Source organism: Notolepis coatsorum (genome assembly GCF_963971535.1).
Source record: "Notolepis coatsorum genome assembly, chromosome: 7".
Lineage (NCBI taxonomy): Eukaryota > Metazoa > Chordata > Actinopteri > Aulopiformes > Paralepididae > Notolepis > Notolepis coatsorum.
The window spans coordinates 69,180,372-69,199,540 of NC_140171.1; the positions used below are offsets into that span (position 1 = coordinate 69,180,372).

Sequence of the window (19,169 nt, forward strand, 5' to 3'; positions counted from 1 at the left end):
AGCACTCTGTCACACCACAAAAACAAATAGGACGTCATTGCCTTACTGTTTACTGAACCTCCTTACACGCTCACTGTCCCAGGTCACTCTCTGCCTCCATCTATAGTGGCTGGTGACTCTCTGGGAACTCAATGAATCTGGGGTTACAAATCAGAGAGCATAGGTCAACCTAGGTGTCATATGAAGGTGTCATGGTCCACTCAGAGTGCAGTGAGGGTACGGAACAGCTGGGTGAGGCAAAATACTGAGGCGGTGAGTGCTGTGCACTGTTTAGCCAGCAGCTTTGTGCTCAGGTCCTGGCAGGTCCGCTTGCCACTGGCCCGCTCCGCTGCCAAACAGAAGTCCCTGAATGACCGTGCCACATCTGCTAGACCCGTCACTGCCTCTGCATTCCTGCGGTCACACCGGTCGCAGCCGGAGAACCACAGGCACACGCCAGCCAGCTCCACCAGTGTCTGGAAACTATCTGCCAGACAGAGGAGCATGTCTTCGGGGCTCTGCCCCACCCCAATCACCTTCTGGCAGCCTGCCATAAGCCGCCGTGCCTCGATGTGGAGCACCCGCTTGTTCTCTGTGAAGAAGGCTGGGCAGGTGTCCCGGGGGTGGCGGCCACCGCGGCCTCCCACTGACCGCTCACCTGCTCCCCCTTCCAGTATGGAAAGGAGTTGGTTAATGTCACCGCGGAGAGTTTGGAACCCTGCAGGGGGTGTCGGGTAGCGCTGCAGGCGTAGCCGGCTGATGGTGTCCTTGTGCGTTTGGGACAGGAAACAGCCTGAAGTGTGGGACAGTGGTGAAAGGAGAGGGCTGAGCTCCGAGGCGGACGAGGGGAATAGGGCCGAGCGTGGGAATGAGGGCGAGAGCGAGGAGGAGAAGGAGGGTGGGGAGGTGGAGAGAAATGAAGGAACTGAGGGGGTGGTCATGAGAGGGAGCCCTACCCCAGAGGTTTGGGTCACACCACTGCTCTGTGTGCGGCAGGAGAACTCATACACAGTCAGCTCATCGTCGAAGCTGTCCCTGCCACTGAAGCAGTTGGTGTAGACCGCTGGGCAACCGCAAGCATCGGGAGGCTTCTGTACACCCTCCATGACTGACTCACAGGCTGATGTCAGCACAGAGCTACACCCAAACTCAGGCTTTAAAGGCGCGGTAGACCCCAGCTGAGGCTTGGCATTTGTATGGGGTTGGTCTTTACAAATAGTAAAAACCCCACACCCTGAGGAAAGTGTTTTCAATGAGTCTGATCCTTGTCCTGAAGGCCTACAGAGGCCTATCACGGGCCTGTCCCTACTGGTCCTTCTCAGATTCTCTGAGTGGTTGTGAAAAGGGAGGCCAGGCCTATTCAGATTCTGTGTGGTTACCACTATGGGAACGGGAATGGAAGGTGACTGAACTTCCAGTTTTGGACCTGGAATGTCAATACAGGGGCTTATGACTTTCATCTTGGGTTCTGGAGCCTCTTGTATGGGCCCAGGCATGTCCATTTTGGAGCTTGAAGCATCATCAACACGGAGACCTGAATTGCTCACTGTGGGACCAGGAGGCTCCATTATTGGTCCTGGTGTGTCCTTGTTAGGTCCAGGGTTTAGAGGCAGAATTCGGGGTTTGGGTTCAGTCCGGACAGGCATGGGTGAGCCTCTGTAGACGACCATCACCTTCTCCACCACCTCCTTCACCTCTGACACTGTGGACCGAGTTATCTCAGCTGAGGTCATTTCCACAACGTCATCTTCCACCTCTGACCCTGTAATCGTCCCGTCAGAATCATCAGACTCTGTTGCTTCTGTTGCTGGGATGATAATTTCAGAGTTCAATATGTCTGTAACATCATCAACACTGGTTATTTGAATGGTGATCTTAGTATCATCCTGGCTGGTGTCCTGTGAGGGGCTCTCGACTACATTCCCTACCCCAGCTTGGTCAACAGTTTCATGGGAGCGAGATAAATAGAGGGGCAGACTCTGAATCTTTCCCCTGAGAGTGGAGGCTGATAAACGGCCCATGATATTGGAAGAACAGGCCTGGAAAAGGAAGTGGGAAGGAGGTTCTTTGGAAAGATCATAGAGTGTTGTCATCTTAACCTTGGCTATGCTACCTGTAATGGTAGGGTTAGCGAAAGTACATTTAGCTTTGGGTTCGATGTGAGTTTCAACTAAGCTAATCTTACAGCTAGTGTCGATGCTTGGATTGGTGGCATCAGTCTTGGGTTTATCTATATTCTGACTAGTACCTGAAGCTATTTCATTTGTGGCCTTTTTCTCTACAGTAACTCCAGTATTTGACGTTGGTGAGGTAGCATTTGTTGCACCACCAAGTGTTGCTGTGATATAATGTATTGTCCTAGCATAATCATTATTAACTGAATTTATTAAATCAATAGAATGTGAGCGCATATGACCTTCAATGCTTGTGGTAGTAAGAGGTTGACTAGTTTGGGCTTCAACGGCATCTCTAGTGCCTGGATTAGTATCAGTGCCAGCGGTATTTGTATCAGTGGTAGGCACATTGTTATCTATACCTCTGTTATCACTAAAATCATTTAAAGAATTACTAACTTCTTCATACTCAAAAACATTATCAGAATTAGCACTGTCAATAACTTCATCAGTAGTAGTTGTGGCAGAGCCAACACTGCTAATAGCTTCATCATCAATAGCATTGGTTTTGACCTCTATTCTTGTTCTTTCTTCCTTAGTGTGGTATTGATTACTAATTGGCTGCTCTGGACTGTGGGCCTCACCAGTTTTCTCTGTGTTAGAAATAGACATGGTTGAGGTTTCCATGTTTTCTCTGTCCCCCTTTCCCCTGACGGAGGGGTCATTTTTGGATTTGAAAACAACTGGTAATGGGGGTAATGGGGAGCAGGGTGGAGGGGGTGGTCGTGAGTATGATGGAGGCTTTATATCAGCGGCCACATCTTCTCCGTATGCAATTTGGGATGGGTTAGTCAACTCAGGAAGGAGAGAGATACTAGCGCACTCTGCATTCACTTCCATCAACCATTTAGGTGATGTGTTGTATGGTGGCACCCTTTCAGAAACTATGAGAGGTCTGTCTGAGCTGGGTGAGGGCCTTCTCACGTCTTCCTCCCCCATTCCCTCCTCCTCAATGGTCTCCGCCAAAAACATATGACTACTGAATGGTCCTTTCCCTGACGCTCCCTTTAGTTCTCTTTTTTCTTCCTCCCTCTCTCCCTCTCTTTTCGTCCCTCCCACCTCCTCCTCAACCTCCCCTTCCTCTTTCCCATCTCCCCTCCGGTCGCCACTCTCCTTCCCATCCGGCTCCACCCGGCAGCGGACGACAGTGATTGAAGGAGAGGCCGCTGTCACCAGAGCAGTGACTGATTTTGATTCCATGGCATCGGGCTCCATTTCCATATCCTGCTTCCTGGCCCTGGGGCTTTGGGTTGGGTTACCAGGGGCTCGTAGATCTCTCTCCTGGTCTCGGTACCCAGAACCATCTGGAACTCCAGCCCCATGGGATTGGGGTTTGGAGAGGATGGGTTTAGACTCGAGCTGGGCCGGTTCCCCCTCAGAGTGGGCCAGGGAGGAGACAGTAGGACAGGGGTTCTGGGTTTGTTGTGAGGGTTCTGGGTCGGAACTCAGCAACTGCCCATCACCAGCCTGTGTCAGGAGGTTCTCATGAAGTCTTGAGACATGGTCCAGGTCCTGGTTTGAATCTGGTTCTGGGAATGACACCCTGGAGGTAAAATTTGTTTCCATGAAGGAGCGTCGCTTACGGGATCTCCTCCTGAGCTGGGACAACGTTTCGCTCGCTCCTCCTTCCTCTCCCTTCTCTTTTCCTTCCCTCTCTCCCTCTGCCATGCATATTCCAATGTCGCTAAGGCTGAGTGTGCGTTGGACATCCGGGTTCATCTCTGCTGAAAAATCTGGGGGGGGGGGGGGGGGGAGAATTACTCGTCAAAAATGTATTATCAGTTATCCAATATTTTTTAAACATGAAATGTAGCATGTTAAAGGGGAACACTACTCAATTTAAAAATTTAAAAATCATGCAAGTGATCTTAAGATTATCTCAAGAGGCGCTAGGTGGTGTAGTGGGCAAGGCGCTCGCCATCAACGCTGGAGACGCTGGGTTCGAATCCAGCTCTCGGCGTTGCTATCAGCTTGGCTGGTCATTCATACTAACACAATTGGCAGTGTTAGGGGTGGGAAAGCTGATGGGTGGGTCCTGGGCGTTGTGGACAGCGACCCCTACAGTTCGGTCGGTGCGCCTGCACAGCGAGGGTAGGATCTGGAGGGAGGTAGTGTGACCTTCCACACGTTACACTCTCCTGGTGAGAATCTGCGCTGCCAGGCTGGCTGCCGGCTGGCTGCACATGCGTCGGAGGAAAACATGTGACAGTCTCCGGCCTCCCGGACCAACAGTAGGGGGGAGTGCGCAACAACCAGGAAGGGGGTTGGGAATTGGCATAACGACTAAACAGTGGGATGGGAGAAAAATCGGAAAAAGGAGGGGGGAAAAAGATAATAATAATAAAAAATTAATAAAAGATTATCTCAAGAAGATAAGACCCTCATCTGCCCCTTTGTTTACACTGTTTATAAAAAAATATTATTATTACATTTATATAGTGCTTTTCTAGACACTCAAAGTGCTCCAGGGGTAGGCAATTAAGTTTGGCTGAGAGCCAAATTTCTTCCAAGCCATTGTATGGGGGGCCGGAAACAAAAACAATGGCTAATTTAATATATTGATAGTGAAAATGTTTTACTCTGTGACAGACCACCTTATAACTAAGACATACATTTGTGGCAGAGGCAGAGAATGGACAAAATAAACGAGCTGCATAGGTGGCATAATAAACTGTAAACGACATACACATTTGCACTGAACATTATACCTTTGTCTTTTTGCCATTTTATTATAAAACCAGAGACAAGCACCTCTCTCTTATTGGTCCAGCCCGTCTATCCGACAGCCCTTTCTGTGGAGCGCACTGGACTATTGAGAAACAATAGGAATTTTCCATTGGTTCTCCCAGTCCATGTGACCATTTATAGCATTTCCATTGGCTATGGTGACAGACATAGATATATGATAAATGAATAGATACAGCGGATTAGATGCAGTCCAGAGAAAACAACCAATCTAGATATTTCAAGATTCTATGCTTTACATCCGCGCATTCTCTGAGAGATGCACAACATTTTTAGATGACAATCGATTCCGATACAATAAAGCAAGTCTTTATCACAAACAAATCCAAAGATATTTAATGTTTTACAAAACATGTCTAGTGTTGCGCCCGGCTTTAGAGGGTTAAAAGCCTAATTGTATTTTTTATTTAGTTAATAAATGTCTTGTTGTAATTCCTTATATACCTAATGTAGCGCATCTTCTTGAAGCAGGTTCAGCTTTTTTTGCTCTGATTTGACTTCAGTTTAATTGCATTGTTACTGTTCACATGTGTGGTGCCGTCAGTCATATATAAGTAAAGATAAAGTTTGAATGACTTACTGAACTGGTGTTTTAATTTCACACCACACTGCTTGTTTGTTATTTCGGCACCAGGCGCTGTCCACCGACTTTTTTCATGTTGAGCAAGCGCTACATTGCACCTCGCTGCCTACCTGTTATTCACTCTCAACATGGATAAAACAAAGTATAATAAGCATTCTTTAGGTGGTGGTAGTTTCTCTATTTGGACATTATAGCCTAGCCTAGTTGGTCGGAATATATTAAAAAAAGAAATAATAATAATAATAATATATATATATATTTTTTTAAATAATCGGAGGGGCCAGATATTATTGCTGGCGGGCCAATTTCGGCCCGCGGGCCGCCTATTGCCGACCTGTAGGTATGCAGGCTCAATGGCTGCCATACACTGGCACCAGGTACACATCACACTACTACACAATGGCTGAACAGGATTTTTGGCCAGGAACGTCAGGTAACCCCCTACTCTTTGCGATACGCACCCTGGGTTCTTTAATGACCAAATTCAGTCAGGACCTCGGTTTAGCGTCTCATCCAAAGGACGGCACTCGCATCTATATGGTGTCCCTATCACCATAACAGGGGCATTGTTACTGACTAGTCCAGAGGACAGATTTCCCCCTGCTGGACAACAACACCACTTTCCGACAACGGCCTTGACCGGGGCTCGAACCGCTGATCTTCTGATCATGAGTCCGGAGCTCTATTCATTTAGCCACGCTGCCGGACAAGACACTTATGTCTTTCTACTATTACCCTGCCCATACCTGTACCTCCCCTCCCCCCTCCCCATACTGCTATGACGCCCAAATTTCCCAAGGGGATCGATAAAGTTATGGTTATGATAAAGGAATATCTTATCTTATCTTTTCTCAGCCAGTAATGTATTAGAGACCTGTCCAAAGAACCGGTGGTGTTACGTAACTTGCAGGTGTCGTGGAGATATTGAGGAAAAACTCAAAATGCATAGTGTTCCAAAGATTTCAGTTACACTACATTTCAGTTTAAATAAAAAAAATAATGTGTAGGCACAAAGTGTACCTAATTTCAAAATACACTGTAAATAAGTACTGTGTTTGATACATACAATAAATACATCATCATTATTATATTAACTACACTGTTCTAGCTCCTGCAAAAAAACAAAGCTGATAAGAACCTTACATTATTTTACTACTGATGACAGAATGAAATTTCAACCCCTACCCCTTGTACAGTAGCTTAGTTTTGAAGGGCCACTACTCAGTTCAGTTGAGGGCACTCAAAAACGAGGGGTAGGGCCAAGGGAAGGGAATTGGGATTGGGCTTAAATTACCTCTTGGCAAGGCCCCTGACGTTGGGTCTTCAGGTGAGGCAAAGCGATCCCTGGCATCAAAGAACTCCTCCTCGGAACTGCTGTCACCGAAGCCAGGTGGGGGCTGGAGGATGGGGACAGGCTCCAGGTCTACGGCCTTGGGGTGACATCCTTCTACCTCCTCTCCTTCAGGGCGAGCAGGGGGTCGGGGGAGGCTATGAGCGCTGTCCGGGGTTACATTGGAGCAGAGTTTGTAGTAGCAGCTCACGTCCCTCTGGTCAAAGTTAAACACAAACTCAAAACGAGAAGAGCCGGAGGAGAGGGAAGGGGACGGGAGGTGCTGTGTGACACTCCCCTCGTCGCCTACTCCTCCTTCAGCCGCTCTCCTCACCAACTCCTCCATCTCTTTCCTCCACCTCCTCCTCCTCAGCTCCTCTTCTTCCTCCTCCTCGTCCTCGCTGGCCTCCGGAGGACTGGGCAAGTATTCCACCAGGCGCGAGAGCTCAGCAAAACACAGGACGTTCTTGTCAGAGCAGGCGTCGACTGAAGGTCTTGCCTCAGTGGAGGAGGACAAGGGAGGAGAGAGGAGGGGGTCGGCTCCATCACCTGACCTCCTGCACCCCTCTCTGCCCTCCCCTCCTGCATGTACGTCACCATGCCCAACGTGGGCTGGGGGCTCAACCGCGAGGCGGACAAGAGGGTGGCAGTGAGCGGGAGAAGGGTGGAGGAGGTGGGGGTGAGGGTGGATTTGGGGATGAGGATGAAGTCGCTGTTGCTGGGCAGAGTGAGAGTGAAGGTGATGTTGAGGAAGAGCATCAAGGGGAGGGTGAGGATAGGAGGAGGAACAGGCAATGAGGTCATCTTCCTCCAGGGCGTCAAGGGAGTCGCTGGAGGGGCTGTAGAGGAAACGGGAGTCTGTGCGACACGAGTCTGACGACACCGACGGCTGCTCCTCCACTTGTGCATCTCCTCCTTCTCCCACCTCCTTCCCTTCTCCTCCCTCCTTTTTGATTCCCTCTTTCTTCTCCCCTTCACCTTTGTCTTTCTCTGTTGTCTGGACTGTCGTCTGGTTTTGACCGGTATCCTGCACTCTCTCTGTCCTTGCTCCCGTCTCCTCCTCCTCTGTTTTGGCCTTACTCTCTCCATCTTCCACTCCTCTCTCACTCTCTCCATCATTCTTAGAAAGTGGAGATTTCTCTTTCTCAGTGTCCACATCCTTCTCTTCCTTTGCTTTGGTCTCCTTCTTGGGTTTATATGCTCTTGTCTTCTCCTCCTTCTCTTTCCTGCCTCTCTTGTCTTTTCTCTTTCTCCCGTCTGGGTCGGATGAGGATCTGATTCGGGGGCGGGGCTTGACATCATTGGATACCAGGGTGACCAGTGTGTCCATGTCCAGGTCAGAGGAGTCATCTGAATCACTGCCACATCGTGAAACATAACCTATGATACACACACACACACACACACACACACACACACACACACACACACACACACACACACACACACACACACACACACACACACACACACACACATACACACACACACACACACACACACACACACACACACACACACACACACACATTTTTAACATGAGAACATGACAACTTTGTACAGTATGTACTGTAGGTGTGTGCGCACATCACATTTGTATGTGTGTGTGTGTGTGTGTGTGTGCATCACATGTGTATGTGTATGTTGTGTACAGTATGTGTCACACTCCATACCCTCTTCAGCAGAGACCCTGTGTTTCTTAGAGTCATCTGCCCAGGGAAAGATGTTGAGGTTGGAGTCGATAGACACACGACAGTAGCCAGCTACCAGACAGGACAGATCCTTGGCTTGTACTGACTCCAATAGCAATGTGATGGGCTGGAGAGGAGAGGAGAGGAGAGGAGAGGAGAGGAGAGGAGAGGAGAGGAGAGGAGAGGAGAGGAGAGGAGAGGAGAGGAGAGGAGAGGAGAGGAGAGGAGAGGAGAGGAGAGGAGAGGAGAGGAGAGGAGAGGGAAAATAATTAACAAATACTGCAAATCTCTGAAATGTATTTGAAGAGGCATAATGATTAGGGTTATTCAATTCTTAATTGACTAATAGTCAAGGACTTAGTCAATTTAATCAACAAATCAGGAAAGATTGCCCATGTGCAATAATGCAAAAGCACCTCTTTAAATCCCATGTGCTTATACCTTTTCAGGAAATAACTCATGCAATAAAATAATTCAATATGGTTGATTAACAGCAAACCGACTATGAGGGGACAAGCCTAATAATGACAGCCAGAAGGTTACTCTAGAACTCGCCTCAAACCAGAGCTCACCCCTGTATTCTTTGTTCCTAGATGGCAAAGACTGACCGGCCGCCACACTAAGACTGCTGGGATGACAACTTCTCTTCCTTACTGCCCCCCCCCCCCCCCCCCCCCCCTCCCGTCTTCCCCCTACCTTAGGATTCCCCACGGCTCAGGCGACCACACCCAACACCTCTCCTCCCTAACCTTGATCTCCAATAAAGCATGTTCTGCATGTTACTACTGTGTCTGTGTTGTAGTTGAGTCACTACATTTCGAGTCAGAGTCGAGTCCCCATTACCCAAGTCCAAGTTCAAGTCATCTAGGTTGAGTCCACTCCAGTCGGGCAGTCAAAGAGCTGACATATAAATAAAAAAAGGTCTACATTATTTACTTTGTGACACAATAGACAAACAAATGCACTAGCCATCAATATCTTATGCCAAATGATTAGGGTTTATTACAAATTTGTTTTAAATAAAAATATAAAATATAAAAATAAATAACTGTATTTATCAATTAACAAGTCTGAGTCCTCGTCTGCACCTTCCGAGTCCGAATGCAGTCAATGCTCAAGTCCAAGTCCAAGTCCAAGTCATCAGTGCTCAAGTCCAAGTTGAGTCACAAGTCCTGAAAATCTGTCCAGGACTCTAGTACTACAATACTGGCTGTGTTGTGTTTTCCTCACACCACACTGGTAATATGTATCTATAACACTCACTACTCTCTATGATGACGTGGGTTGGTCTTCTCTGACAGAGAGGCGTAATAATGACTGGTATTTGGAACATGGCCATAAGGCCATTATCGGAAAGCTATACCTTATATTGCGACAATTAGGGATGCTCGATATTGGCTTTTTTACCGATACCGATATACCGATATTGTCCAACTCTTCATTTCCGATACCGATATCAACCGATACCGATATATGCAGGGTTTAATAATTTCAGGTAATTAACACTTTGATCGCCATGGTTAAATTCATAATTTACCATCCCTAGCCAGCTCTATTTGTCTATGGAGAAGTTCCCCTTCTTTGCAGGGCTATAACTTTTTAAATTCTATTGCTAAATTTACATTATTATGGCCCATCCAATGTCCTATATCCATTGTTCAGGGTGTAGCAACGTTATACTTTTTCATTCACATATTCATACTAAAATATGGTCTAAAGTATAAGTATGTTTTTATCGTTTTCTGCAGCTTTCTCCAGAACTTGATTTATAGCCCCAAATGCATTATATTGATGATCAAATACAGTTTGGTAGCGATCGGTGCCAGATGAAAAATTTCAACTGGAGGTACTTCTAGAAGTTACTACGTATCATCTGATATTGACCGGATGGGCGGGGGTCGTTTATAATTCCGTGGGCAACGTTATATCATTCGTCTAGTGTGGGTCATATGGTCATCAGAGCAGTTTATATGGAACACGTTAGAAAATAACGCTGGATCTTACCATATCTTCCTCGCGCCGTTGGACGATCAGCTTGGAGTAGTCAGTTTTCGATTATGGGATGTTCTTCTTCTTCTTTCGTGTAACGTCAGAGGTCCAACTCCGTATCTTGTAGCCATGCCCTTAACTCTGGTCCCACATGTTTATTGAGTTAGGGCGAGCGATTGATTATCCAGTGTGTTGAGATGGAGTCCGGCTAACGATCGCGAGTGCCCGGACGAAATATGGATGAGCACTTCCTGTTTGGCGCGTCACGTCCTGTTGGCCGATCTGCCACCAGATGGCGCTCTTGAACCGTTAGACAGTTGAGTGGAGCTCACCAGTACATCACATGTCTCCGGAGGAGAAATATGATTTCGATCACAGATTTTTTAAATATTGATATCAAAGACGAGTTACGGCGTCTTCGGCAGAATGAGCATGGCGAGCAAAGACGAGTTACGGCGTTCCCGGCGATTAAAGTGTTAACATTACATATCTCTTGTTGTGGAATTAACACAACATTATGCATACTTTTGACAATAAATAAAATCAGAATTTGTTCTTACTTGCTTGCTTGGGTAAATAAAGGTTATAGAAATGTAAAAAAATTAAATAAATTTATTTTTTATTTGAAAACCGATACGGATATTTTCCGATATCACATTTTAATGCCGATATCGGCCGATAATATCGGTAGGCCGATAATATCGGCCATCCCTAGCGACAATGCTAGATTGGAATTCTGGACCCTATCTAACCTGCTCAAATGACTTATGGCTTATGCTTAAGGTCCCTCATGCACAGTGTGAACTCGGAAAGTCAGCATTTTGTTGTACTGCACCAACTTCCTGGAATGATCTTCAGCATGAGCAGAACATCAATTCTCTGCTGATCTATGGTTAGAGGCATGATATAAAACGTGCCTGGTACATTGTGTAATTGTTTTAAAAAAAAATTAAAAAAATTGTACCGCTTCAGTGTTTTATCAATGCCTAATTTTATTTATCTGTAATTTTTTTGTAACTTTTTACAATATTTTTCTCACCTTTATATTGATCTGTTTTTAATTATTTATCTTGATGAATTATAATCTCGACACAGTTGAAAATGAGGGCAACCTCAATTTGTCTTTGAAAAAACGAATATGCAATCCGTTTCTCGCCTCCACCCAAAGACTCATGAACAGTGGTCCTCTGCTGCCATCTTGCGGCCTGCCTATTTTTTTTAATATCTCTTATTACTCGGGATAATAAACCACAAAACTTAACGTTATTGACATATATGGGAGCGCAGTTAGTTTGTCACCCCTATTTCTAGCATGTAGCAACAATCAGATTTTAAATTAGTTTCAAAATGGTGGCACCCTGGCAAAAATAAAAAAGCTACTGTACATACAGTAGATTTCATTATCTGTTCTTATGCACACCTGGTGATACTAAATCCAAATTGAACTCTGGCATTTGAAATATAAGATTTGGCACAATCCATAAATCCATTTAATGTGCGAATTGGCTATAATAAGGTCATTTATAATATATATTTATTTTATCCTTCCTGTGTGGATTGTTTCACCTCTTTGATTTCCCTCTGAACTTCTACTTGGGATTGTTCCTCCATGAATGACGGTTTGATAGCTCGGCGTTGCTAATAAACATTTCATTTTTTTTTTATAAACGAGTACAAATCACTGAGCTAGCCTTGCATCAAAATGGCTTACTCTTTTTCTTCCGCATTTTGACATGCCGGAGCGCTGTGATTGCTGGGCGCACCAGGCATGTGACAAAGCAGAAGAAGAGAAGAAGCCAATCACAGCACTCCGGCATGTCAAAATGCGGAAGAAAAAGAGTAAGCCATTTTGACGCAAGGCTAGCTCAGTGATTTTTACTCGTTTAAAAAAATTATTTAAAATGTTTATTAGCAACGCCGAGCTTTCAAACCACCCTGCTTTTGTGTGTGAAACCCTCGTGCAACTGTGAGTACCTTTGACATTTCTCTGTGATAAATTTAGAACGAACCGTTCGTAAATAACCAGTGCTTCATGGTGCACATTAACATGGCTAGTAACGTGGAGCAAGTGACTGTGTATTCAAAGCAAGGCTTGCATCACAGTCACGAAAGGGGCTAGGCCAAAACCTGCCAATGCAAATCAAATTACTTTTTTACTTGGTTAATTAGGCCTATAGCTCCGGCATAAGACCGTACCACATAAAGGTAGACAAATCACTTAGTAATAGTAGGCCTAGACTAATTAGCAAGCTTAATCATAGGCTAGTTTGCAAAAATGTATCAATCAATATGACCTCTTCATAAATTCATAAATCACTCAAGAGTCATGCTCAATTCAAAATCAAAATGTCCATGTATTGGATTCAATTCAAATCATAAGCAACATTTCACAAAACAAACTATTCATTTTCAGTCCAACATGGGTACTCAATTTCCATAAACCAATCAGGTCACTCAATTCAGTTCAGTCTGTGATCATATGTATGCGTTCGTCAATAGTTCAGACACTCAATAGTTCATGATGAGCGCAATGCAATGAGCGAATGAATGACCCAAAAATAGAATGTCTCAGAAGAAAATATGTGTGTGTGTTGTGTGTGTGATGCGAGTGCAAGGGGGAGATAGGGGCGTTTGGGCTTGGGGCGTTTGGGTTAGGGCTGGAGAGGACCGAGAGGGGTAGGCTACAGTATATGCTACCGCCCGTAGGAAGCTTGGAGAGGGGAATTATGTTGGAGTCGGAGACACTTGCGTCACAGCCTCGGAACAGGGGCAACAAACACAGTGCAGCGTGTAGCCTACCGCACCGATGTTCGCGTTGGGTGAAGAAGATGATCAGGTACTGTAGATATCCGGACTAATCCACGTTTGTCATCCCGTGCCAGGTAAGGTTTACTTGCGCGTTTTCAACGTTATCTAGGATACGGTTCACTTTCTCACTGTTCTCTATCTTGGCTGCACGTCTTCCTTCATTGAACATCCAAACTCGCCGCTCTCACTTCCGCGTCACGTCTCTCTCTCCTATCCACTATCGGAGCTCATATGAGCGCATCAGTAATTGACAGCCATAAAGGGACAGGCACACTTTTACCAGGCAGGTTAAAGCCGCTCTGTTACAACCTGCTATTCTATATTCTATAATAATATTTCAAATTGCATTGGTCCGGATGGGAGAATTCAGTACTGTATCTACAAAACCTTCTGTTTAATCATCTTCCCTTTATTCATTTCCTTAGATTTTTTGTACACATGATTTCAAGAAGGTACTGAAAGTTTTTCATGTCTGGTAATTTTTTGCATGGTGTTATTCACTGTCAAAGATGCAAAGAAAAATCATGATTCACATTCTCCTTTGTTTTATCACAATTTAAGCAAGCCTAGTAATAGACACAATATTTCTGACACTGGGAATACATTCACTGAGGTCCATAGATGTCCCTAGATACCAAGAATATGCAAATGCAAAATAGCCAAGAGTAAAGACCAGAACTGTGTCAAAACAGCAGTCAAAGTGTATATTGTCAGCATTATGTGTCAGGATCTGAACTTTCGGGACAGTCCTCTGCCGCCCCCCGGCGGTCTGTTTGCGGTGCTACAGGCCGCCACCCATTGTATGAGTCTGTATGTACATATTCTATCCGATCTGTTGTCTATTGTATTCCCTGTACATTTGCTAGCGGTCCTGTGTTCTTCCCAGTATGTTCGGATGTCCTAGTCTTCCCTGTGTGTATTCATATTCATGTTCCTGTCTAGTCCTAGTCTTCCCCGTGTTGTTATGTTACAATGTTTATTCCTGCCCTAGCCTGTCAGCCCCCAGCTGTTCCCTGTCTGTTATAATTAGTAGTTCAACTTCTGTATATATTCATGCCGCCTCCTATCTTCCAGTGTCGTGTCATTGTTTGTTGTTAGGTTAAGTCAAGTCAAGTCAAGTCAAGTCAAGTAATTTATTTATATAGCACGTTTAAAAGCACAAGAGCCAACCAAAGTGCTGTACAATCAAAGCTTAAAATCAATGTCCTAATATAAAATACACAAATACAAAAATACAAAAATACAAAAAGGCACAGCAGGACAAGACAGTACATTCAGAGAATAGGACAGTAGGACAACACACGGATAGGGGAACACAAAGTACAGTAGCACACAGGGGACAGGGGAGCATAAGAAGAGATAAAAGAGGGAGGGGGCAGGATAAAATTGCATGGGAGTGTGTGAGTTAGGGTGTGGGAGAATCAGGGTTTATTGAAGGCCAGCGAATAGAAGTGGGTTTTTAGACGGGCCTTAATGTCTCCAGCGAGGGGGCAGATCGGATTACCCCGTCAGTACCTTCCCGTGCTGTTCTTCCTACCTTGTTTCCCCTGTAACGTGTGCCTTGTGGCTGTGCTCAGTAAAGACTATTATGATCGGGGCGGCTAGGTGGTGCAGTGGGCAAGGCACTCACCTCCAATGCTGGAGACGCTGGGTTCGAACCCAGCGCTCCACATTGCTTTCAGTTTGGCTGGTCGTCCGTACTAATACAATTGGCAGTATTAGGGGGAGGGAAACTGATGGGTGGGGATCGGACGTTGTGGACAGCGACTCCTACAGGTCGGTTGGTGCGCCTGCGCAGTAGAATCAAGAAGCGACAGGGGCGGCGTCCCTCCAAAGCGCAGACCCCTGCCGCTGAAAGATCGCGCTGCGCAGGTGAAAAGATGCGACGGCTGCTACCTCGAGTATCGGAGGGGACTCGTGCTATGTATGGCTTTGTCCACATTGCAGCCGGCTTGTGGGAGGCATGAAACAGAGTTAGAGACAGGGGATGGTTGAATTGGACGATACGAAATTGGGATGGGAGAAAAAGTGGATACAAAAAAAATACTATTATGATCGGAACGTCGCCTCGTCTCTCTCACTCCACTTTGTCCTGCGATTGAATCCTACACCTCTCCTGAACTCCGAATCCTCACAGTATGACGCGACCAAACCAGGATTCAGCGGACAAGGGGAGAGACCAAGCGAGCGACTTGCTGCTGACCATGCAGCGTTTCTTCGAGGGAGATTTCCACGCTTCATCCTCGTTCGAAAGGATGCGGCTGCACGCACTGCTCACCTGCGCAAGTGGGACTTGCAGCTCGGAGCAGGCTCCACTGCTCGCGGAACAGGAACGGCAGCTGGGACTGATTATTCAGGCGCTCTGGTCTCCTGCTCCCAGCGAAGCCACGGCTACCAGTACGCCCTCCTCCACAAGTAAGGCCTCTACTGCCACAGCAGCAGTTAGCGTTGGTCCCGCGGCCTTCACTGCCCAGGCTGTTAGCCCAGCCGTTAGCCTAGCTTCCAGATCCAGTAAGGCTAACCCCGGCTCCGTTAACACAGTCCATGCTACTAGCACAGCCATTAGCCTAGCTCCCACAGCTAGTACTGCCAGCGTAGCTCGCGCTGCGCGTAGGTCATAGAGGAACATGTTTAGGGTGCTCTTCCAGGACCCCAACTCCCCAGCCGACTGCCAAGCTGCTAACCCTGGTAAGGCCTCCACCACCAGCATGGCCTCTACTGTTAGCATAGCTACTACTAGTTCAGTCCCTACTGCTAGCATAGCTTCCACAGCTAGCACGGCCTCCTCTGCTGGTGAAGCCTCTACTGCCAGCGTGGCCCCGGTTGTTAGCACAGCTACTGCCAGCACCATAGCCCCGTCTGCTAGCGTAGCTCCTACTGCTAACAAGTCACGGAGAGCTAGAAAGTCTAGAAAGGCTAGCATAGCCTCACCTGCTAGGGTACCTGCTGCTAGTACCCCAGCCCTGCCTGCTAGCCCCACTGTGTTTGTAGCACATTCAGCTAGCATGGTCTCCACGGCTAGCCCAGCCCCTACTGCTAGTACAGTTCCTACTGCTAGTGTAGCTTTGTCAACTAGCCTGTTTCCCACTGCTAGGACTGCCCCTTCAGCTAGCAAGGTCGGTTTCCCTGGGGCCGCCCTGTCGGCTAATCTTCTGGCTTCCACAGCTAGTCCAGCCCTGTCTGCTAGCTTAGCCCCTGCAGCTAACCAGGCCTCAACAGCTAGTACAACCCCGTCTGATAGCTTAGCCTCTGCAGCTAACCAGGCGTCCACAGCAAGTCCAGCCCTATTTGCTAGCCTAGCCCCTGCTAGCTTACTCCAGATCGCCCATGTAGCCTCTGTAGCTGGCGCCTTAGCTCTTCCTGCTAGTATACCCTCTACAGCAGGGGTTCTCAACCTTTCTGCTGCCAAGGCACCCCTGTGTCCAATAAAATATTCCAGGGCACCCCTACATACGATAAAGACTTTTCCGGTCCTGTCTTTTTTGCTACAATGATGACAAAAGTGCTTGCTTTCAAAATAACGTTTATTTAACCCATTGAAACCGGGAAACACATTTGTGTGTATATGCAGGCTATATAATGCATTATTAGCAGGCGTTTCAGGTCTAAATGTATAAATAAATATAGCAATAGTGTGACCATTTCTCAAACAGAAAATCATGTATTTTTTTTTAATACAGAAAAGGATCACTATCTGTTGCAGCTGCACTGTTTTCCATAAAAATAACATAATGTGACCATTTCTCAAACAGAAAATCATATATATATTTTTTTTAAATACAGAAAAATATCAATAAAGTGCTATCTGTTGCAGCTGCACTGTTTTCCATAAAAATAACATAGTGTGACCATTTCTCAAACAGAAAATCATGTATTTATTTTTTTAAATACAGAAAAATATCAATAAAGTGCTATCTGTTGCAGCTGCACTGTTTTCTATACAAATAACTAGTGTGACCATTTCTCAAACAGAAAATCATGTATTTCTTTTTAAAATACAGAAAAATATCAATAAAGTGCTATCTGTTGCAGCTGCACTGTTTTCCAAAAAAAATAACTAGTGTGACGGTGACCATTTCTCAGAAATCAAAGGATCACCAAGTTACCATTTCTCAAAAAAAAAAAAAAAAAAATACAGAAAATAAGCACTTGTGGACATTTCTAGCTCAGTGCGAGGTCTGCTGCTGCTGCTGGCTAATGATACGGTCAATACGTGGGGAGATCGATGACAAGGCAACACGCATGTCATCCTCAAGGCTCAACTTGGCCCTATATTTGGTTTTCAGAGCTGTCATGGATGAAAATCCAGCTTCACACAAATATGAACTTGTCCATTTTGTGTGAAAATTCAGCTTTGCGGTTCACGTTGGAAATATTATTCTAGCGAGGTGACGATTGATTATGACATCACATCCTGTCATTCTTTGTTGATGGTCAGCAATACAATGTTGATGTATAAAACAGGCAACAGCTATATATAAATGTAATCTGCAGAGTGCCTTTTACTGTTTATCTGTTAAATACAGTTTTCATTCATTCACATTTTGTATCATAATAATCATAACACAGCTGCTGATACACTCACTTGTTCTGTGAGTAGACCATCGCCGTCGGGAATTAGCACTTTCCAGAAGCTGTGTGGTCCGGTCTTGAACTTTCCATAACGTGTCTCGATAAATCCATTTGATTAGATCCAGCACTGAATGCATTTAGTGATTATTATCACGACGACAATTGCCGCGTGATTACCAAATGTAGCCGCTTTGCATTTCCTTGATAACGGACATAGGACCCGTGATGTGACGTCACACGAATACGACTGCTCTGGAAATGCGTTGGAAAATCTGTTGGTAAAAGTAATGATGCCTGCCGCTGACGTTAAGTTGCTGAAGTTTCTATAATAACTTTACGAAACGTGTGATCGATTTCTTTTTTAGTTCATGTTATTAGATTAGGCAATTATTGTATACACATGAAGCACTAGATTGTTTAGTTAAATAGTTGCCATTCTATATTTCTAAAGAAACATTCCCAGGCATCTCGCGGCACCCCTGGCAGCGGAACCCCTGTTGAGAACCGCTGCTCTACAGCTAGCACATCCCCCACTGCTAGCAGACTCTCTGCAGCTAGTACTGCTCCTGCACTTAGCTTAGCCCCTGCTAGCTTACTCCAGATTGCCTATGTAGCCTCTACCACCAGCATGTCTCCCACTGCTAGGACTGCCCCTTCAGCTAGCGAGGTCAGTTTCCCCACTGCTAGGACTGCCCCTTCAGCTAGCAAGGTCAGTCTCCCCGCTGCTAGGACTGCCTCTTCAGCTAGCAAGGTCAGTTTCCCTGGAGCCGCCCCGTCGGCTAACCCCACAGTCTCGTCCGCTAGAGCCCCTGCTGCTAGCACCTCAGTCTCGTCCGATAGAGCCCCTGCTGCTAGCACCTCAGTCTCGTCCGCTAGAGCCCCTGCTGCTAGCACCTCAGTCTCGTCCGCTAGAGCCCCTGCTGCTAGCGTTTTGGTCCTGTCTGCTAGGGTTCCTACGCCTAGTCCCTCAGTTCAGCACGCTAGAGTTCCTACTGCTAGCGCTTTTGTTAGGGTTTGTAACCGACCTCAAACGCAACGGCACAGAGAGGAAGTTCAGAGTTAGCCAAAGCAAGGGCGTATTTATTTTCAGAGTTACAAGATGGAATGAAGTAGAGCAATCGAACAAACGGGGAATCTGGCATGTGAAGATTGTTGCGGCTCTGCAGATACTCCCAGTAGGTGGTGGCGAGGAATTGGCTAGTGACGTCTGAAGCGGCTCTGCAGATCCCCCCAGCTTTCACTCCCGGTGGAAACGGAGAGAGAGAGAAATCAGAGTTAGTCCAGCGCACACAACAGAG

At 46.2% G+C, this 19,169-nt stretch overlaps 1 protein-coding gene across 1 annotated transcript in view; it reads right to left on the bottom strand.

Annotated features, from left to right (window-relative positions):
• Positions 1-200: 200 nt before the first annotated feature.
• The window catches only part of frmpd1a (FERM and PDZ domain containing 1a), a gene marked incomplete at both ends in the record, with an annotated part of 154,508 nt that continues 135,539 nt past the window's right edge, over positions 201-19,169 (bottom strand). Inside the window, 4 exons of the mRNA XM_084318302.1 lie at positions 201-2,092; positions 2,969-3,793; positions 6,776-8,191; positions 8,485-8,629. Of these exons, the coding sequence (XP_084174428.1) occupies positions 201-2,092; positions 2,969-3,793; positions 6,776-8,191; positions 8,485-8,629 (4,278 nt within the window). The remainder of the gene's footprint in view (positions 2,093-2,968; positions 3,794-6,775; positions 8,192-8,484; positions 8,630-19,169) is intronic.